The sequence below is a fragment of the Myxine glutinosa genome, chromosome 11, assembly GCF_964187855.1.
Source record: "Myxine glutinosa chromosome 11, kmMyxGlut1.1, whole genome shotgun sequence".
Lineage (NCBI taxonomy): Eukaryota > Metazoa > Chordata > Myxini > Myxiniformes > Myxinidae > Myxine > Myxine glutinosa.
This window is the reverse complement of record NC_136271.1, coordinates 30992674-30998673: the sequence shown is the minus strand read 5'-3', so window position 1 is coordinate 30998673 and position 6000 is coordinate 30992674. Positions and strand designations below refer to the sequence as shown.

General features: G+C 46.3%; 1 protein-coding gene across 2 annotated transcripts in view; it reads left to right on the top strand.

Moving 5' to 3' along the window:
* Positions 1-6000, top strand: part of PHF20L1 (PHD finger protein 20 like 1) — a 120040-nt gene that overhangs the window by 92642 nt on the left and 21398 nt on the right. For both annotated transcript variants that reach the window (XM_078786517.1, XM_068130412.2), the window contains exons 13-14: positions 5358-5457; positions 5586-5781. In XM_078786517.1, coding sequence (XP_078642643.1) covers positions 5358-5457; positions 5586-5781 — 296 coding nt within the window. The remainder of the gene's footprint in view (positions 1-5357; positions 5458-5585; positions 5782-6000) is intronic.

The window sequence follows — 6000 nt, the reverse complement described above, 5'->3', positions numbered from 1 at the left end:
CCTCACCACCACGTAATTCAAAACACCTCACCACCACGTAATTCAAAACACCTCACCACCACGGAATTCAAAACACCTCACCACCAAGTAATTAAAAACACCTCACCACCACGTAATTCCAAACACCTCACCACCACGTAATTCCAAACCCCTCACCACCACGTAATTCCAAACACCTCACCACCACGTAATTCCAAACACCTCACCACCACGTAATTCCAAACACCTCACCACCATGTAATTCCAAACACCTCACCACCACGTAATTCCAAACACCTCACCACCACGTAATTCCAAACATCTCACCACCACGTAATTCAAAACACCTCAAGGACAAGTTCTGGTGTGCAATAGAGAAGCTGATGGAAAACGTGAAAGATGAGGAAGTTGTTGTGGTAGGAGGAGACCTAAATGGACATGTGGGAAGGAGTATGGACGGTTTTGAGGGAGTTCATGGGGGTTACGGATATGGTGTGAGAAATGGAGAAGGTGAAAGGATTTTGGAGTTTGCTGATGGAGCTGATTTGTTGATTTGTAATACTCAATTCCAGAAAGAGGATAATAAGCTTGTTACATACACGTCAGGTAGGTCGACGACAACCGTTGACTACCTGATTGTGCGTAGGCGAGATAGGGCGCACCTCCGGGACACAAAGGTGATCCCGGGGGAGGAGGCTGTTTCACAGAACCACTTGGTTGTCTGCGACATAAGGGTGAAAGGTGCGAGGAGAGCTCGGCGGGTGAAGTACCAACCGAGAATGAAAGTGTGGAGGTTGAAAGAGGTGACAGTAAGGGAGGCATTAAAAGAGGGGCTGAGTAGGGTAGAGGATGATGTGGTTGAGCTTTAAAGTGGTTGGATGTCAATGAAAGATAGTCTGTTGGGAGCCGTTCGTGAGGTATGTGGATGGACAAAAGGACCACCAAGGCACTCAAACATGGTGGTGGGATGATGAAGTTGGAAAGAGGATTGACGAGAAGAGGAAGAAGTTCAAGGAGTGGCAGAAGGCGAAGGGTACGGGGGCAGAAAAAGCAGAGCATGAAAGTTATAAGGCAGCTAAGAAGGCTGCAAAGAAAGAGGTAGCAAAGGCGCAGGAGGCATGCAGGAAAATGTTCGGAGAACGCTTGGATTCGGAAGAGGGTCAGAGAGCAGTATTCAGGATTGCAAAGGAGATAGCGAAAGAGAGGTGTGTTGTGATGGGGGTGAGTTGCTTGAAGGATGAAGTGGGACAAATCGTTGTGGACCCAGATGGAATTAAAGGAAGATGTAAGAGATATATGGAAATGCTGTTTAATGCAGAGAATGAATGGGATGGCAACATAGAGAGTAACCCAGTTTTCGGACCGGCAGAGAAGATAACTGAGAAGGAAGTTGAGGAAGCGATAAAAGCAATGAAGAGTAGAAAAGCGGGAGGGCTGACGGGAGTTGTGTGAGATATGTTGAAGGCAGCAGGAAGTTGGGGTGTGAAGAGAATGACAGAGATCTGTAATCTGGTGGTGAAAGAAGGCCACATTCCAGTGGATTGGGAACTGAGTACACTCGTCCCTTTATACAAGGGGAAAGGTGACCCTCTGAACTGTCGCTCGTATCGAGCGATAAAGTTATTGGAGCATGGAATGAAGGTATTAGAAAGGGTGTTAGAGAGGAGGATGAGGAAGAAAGTGAAGATCGACGAAATGCAGTTTGGGTTTATGCCAGGAAGAGGAACGACAGGCATGCTTTTTATTGTGAGGCAGTTGCAGGAGAAGTACAAGGAGAAGAGGAAGAAGTTGTTTCTTGGGTTTGTTGATCTGGAGAAAGCATTCGACAGGGTTCCATGTGAAGTAGTGACATGGGCATTGAGGAAGTTAGGAGTGGAGGAATGGTTGATCAGAGTAGTGATGGCAATGTACAAAAGAGCGTGCACAGCTGGAAGGACGAAGGACGGGAACAGTGGTGAGTTTGAGGTGAAGGTGGGAGTGCATCAGGGGTCGGTACTAAGTCCACTACTATTTGTAGCTGTGATGGAGGTGCTGGCTCAGAACGTAAAGGAGGGTTTACCGTGGGAGTTGTTGTATGCAGATGATCTGGTATTGATTGCGGAAAGTATGGATGGACTGAAGAAAAACATGAATAAGTGGAAGGAATGTATGGAGACAAAAGGTCTGACGGTGAATATCGGAAAGGCGTAGGTGATGGCAAGTGGTAAAGCATGTGGTGAGGTGGAAAGAACTGGGAAGTGGCCATGTGCTGTGTGCAGGAAGGGTGGCGGAGTGAACTCCATTCAATGTACAATGTGCGCTGAGTGGGTTCATCAAAAATGTAGTGGTCTGAGAGGGTCATTAACCAGTGTGGCAGCTACATTCAAATGTAAGGTGTGCACAGAGGGAGCTGCAGATGGAGGAAATGTTGAGTTGGATCTTGGAGACGGCGTGAAGCTGGAAGGTGTGAAAACATTTTGCTACCTCGGAGACATGCTGAATGGAGAAGGTGGATCAGACTCGGCAACGGTTGCTCGAGTGAGATGTGCATGGAAGAACTTTCGGGAACTGAGTGGCGTGCTGATGAGGAGGGGAGTGTCGTTGAAGCTGAAGAGAAAGGTGTATGCTGCATGTGTGAGAAGTGTTATGATTTATGGGAGCGAGACATGGGTAATGAATGTAGAGCAGCAATGAAGGCTGGAAAGGGTCGAAATGCGAATGGTTCGGTGGATGTGTGAGTATTGTTTAGAGAGAGGAAGACAAATGATGAATTGCGAAAGATGATGGGAATAGAGCCTGTGATTGATGCTGTGAAGAGAAACAGGTTGAGATGGTTTGGTCATGTGTTGAGGAAGGATGAAAGTGACTGGTTGAGAAGAGTGATGGAAATGAATGTAGAAGGAAGTAGAGGACGGGGAAGACCGAGAAAGACTTGGCTGAAGATGGTGGAAGAAGAAATGCGGGCAAGGGGGTTAACAAGGGGAGATGCAGAAAATATGGCAAAATGGAGAAGATTGTCATGGGGCCTGCAAGAATAACCCCTGCTCTCGCAGGGAAAATGGCCTTAAAATGCATGTTGTTGTTGTTGTTGTTACGTCGCCAGGGATTAAGATCCCCGACGACGGATAGCTGAAACGAGCTTTAACTCTGAGGCATCTTTCGAAACTTTGCGGGATTTTCATTGGCGTGTGCGGGAGAGGCCCGAAGCCTTATCTGATCGGATGGCTGCCACGGGGTTTTTGTTCCTCGAACCCACAGACAAATAAACACACACTACAAGGAAAGACAAATAAAAGAAAATGTGTTTGGCATCCCCAAACGTGGCCGGTACTCAGCCTGGCGTCCCCAAACGGCCCTCAAAAGCCTGGTGGTCGTCGAGCGGGTCTCGAGTCACCGCGCGGGAAAACACGCGTTGGCGTGAAGTCGCGCCCACAGCCAGCCACCGGTGTGAGACAAGCAGGCAAGAGCGCCTCACTCGGTCTGCACGATCTTTCCACGTTCCACAAAACCCCTGAACTTGCTCCACCAGCGGGCACGGCACGAAGCGCAGCCATTCTCTGGTGTGACCATGACAAAGAGAGCAAGAGGAAAATGTGACTGCCTGGTCCGACTGCCAGTTCGAGGGTCAGAGCCAGCGAGGAGGGGAGGAAACCTCCTTTTGTCCCTCTCTTACGTCAATTCCGCACCCCATTTCATCGGTCCATGGCCACAACCAATCGTCATCTTCGGGGCGGGGCTTCACGGCCTTGCTTAATGCCCAGTGATGAAGGTCGAAGGCGTGTTCTCCCGTCATGAGTCGGGGGGTGGAGCCTAATCTCTGTTCGGGAATGTTTGGATGACGTCGGCTGTCGTGGGGCGGGGTTTACTTGCACGATGGAATGTGCGGGTTTTCTCTCGGTTTAATAGCTGTTGTAACAATGGGGCCGATTGCTTGGCTGGCCGAGTTTTGATGAAATGAAACAAAAGGGAAAAATCACAGGAGGGCAATTACACATTGGGGAAATTAACCTTATAGACATACCTAATTAGCATAGCTCCACCCCTCGTATGGAGACACATATACGATCTTATTCTATACAGATTCCCTACTTTATTACATTGAGGTGGGCTTATTCTTCGCGTCACACGTTCCATGCTAATTTACACAATCCTGACTTCACTGAGGTATTTCATTACCTACCCCCCATAAACGTAACAATATATATATAAAATACCTTGCATTCAATTAAGGTTTTCAAAAAGCACCTTAAAGATTGAAAAATGGGTGAAAACAATATTTGTTTCAGGTATTATTTCATTATCGGTGTTCCAAAGAAGCACTCGGGTTGATTGGTATAGAAAAGGACTGCCACTGGTGTCTATGATGTTGTATGAATATATAGAATAATTTCTGGGAAAACGTTATTTTGTGCAGCTCATAATATTTCCCAACGTAGGAAGAAAAAGGGTTCAGAGATTAGTTAAATTTGTTTTCCAAAGGAGTTCCTGGGATTAGAAAAAGATGCAGGAAATTTTAATTGGAGAATTTCACTCCAATGCAGCACAGCAGCCATTGCTATGAGAGCGACGTTGAAGATCCGGCAAGAACTGGCAACCATGGAGAGATAACCCGACTGAAACCACATTCAGTGTCGGCAGTCAAGTCAAACACCAAACATAAGGAGGCAAAGGATGTGGAAAATATTTTAAGAATCGCCATGGTCAGCAATTGCTGGCGGGTCACCACCAAAAAGTGCGTTGCTGTGTGGTGGGTATATGTTTCATATTTAATAAAGAGGCACATTTCGTTATTCATTCGTTTCATATGCAGCACGTGACTGCTGTTTTGCATCATTGTCACTGGAGTGTGCCTGTGCTGCTGATGCAGTACTCCTGTAGATTAGAGCAGGAATTTGGAACTTGGTCAGTTGTGTCAGCGATAGCTCGCCTACTTTTCGCGAAGGACACCGTGGAATATTTAACGTCCACATAGTCATGCTGGTAGACCAGACACCCAGTTTAACGTTCATCCGAGGGAGATTTTTTTTTATCCATACTGCTAGCATGTTCCTGAGCTGGAACCATGGCTAGAAATTGTTTGTAGCGTCAGCACGTCATGTGATGCGCTATCACAGTTTTAACTTTAGAGCCGAGTCAAAAATTGCTTCTGCTTCTGGTTCTTTTTTTTCTTCTTTTTTTTTCCTTCTTTTTTTATTATTATGACTTAATGACACTATTACCTGACTGTCCATTCCTGAAAAAATCCCACAAAATGGTCCATTAATCCCTTTTAAACATGAAGCGTGTTGGCCTGAAGAAAACCATAGGTGCCATGTTAATGCTGTAGATGGTGTTAAAAGTGAATGTTTGAAATCGCCTTCATTCGATTGTTCTTGCTCTGTTCCTTCTTCATTCTGTAGTGTGAATCGTGCTGTAGCTGGCAACACAGTGAGTGCATGGGATTCTCAGAGGATAATGTTCCTGATAAGTTCTTCTGCCACGAATGCCGGGACCCACAGGGTGAGCCATGGGGTTTGCAGTTTGTATCAGAGTTGTGACGATGTTTCCTTACATATTTGTGGGTTATTGTCTTCATTAAAATGTAGTCTTGAAGATTTTGACATGTCCTGCTTTTTGGTTGGGTTTAGGACAGCATTGGAGCGCCAAGTTTGCTTTTGATCCAGGCTGGCTATGGGAAGGCAGCCTCACTGGGTTGACGTGTCTCGGTCACGGTTGCTGGGGACGACAAGCTGCAGGACGTGCTGCCCTGCAGCACCTACTCGCTGAGTTGTTGCATGTGCGGAATGCTCTATGCACCTTACAACTTCACGTGCACATCGCCCGGTAAGCACAATGCGGTTTTTGTACCTTTTAGAATGTTACTATTTCAGGAGTGTTGTAAAATTGTGTGAGCCCACCTGTTGTGTCCTGCACTTGTAAGTGAGAGAGGTGTGTTCTACATAATCGCATAGAAAGCAAACTGGTAATGTCTGTTTCAATTAAATAAATACTAGGGCATGCCCGTACTATATATATGCCCGTACTATATATCTATCTAAAATT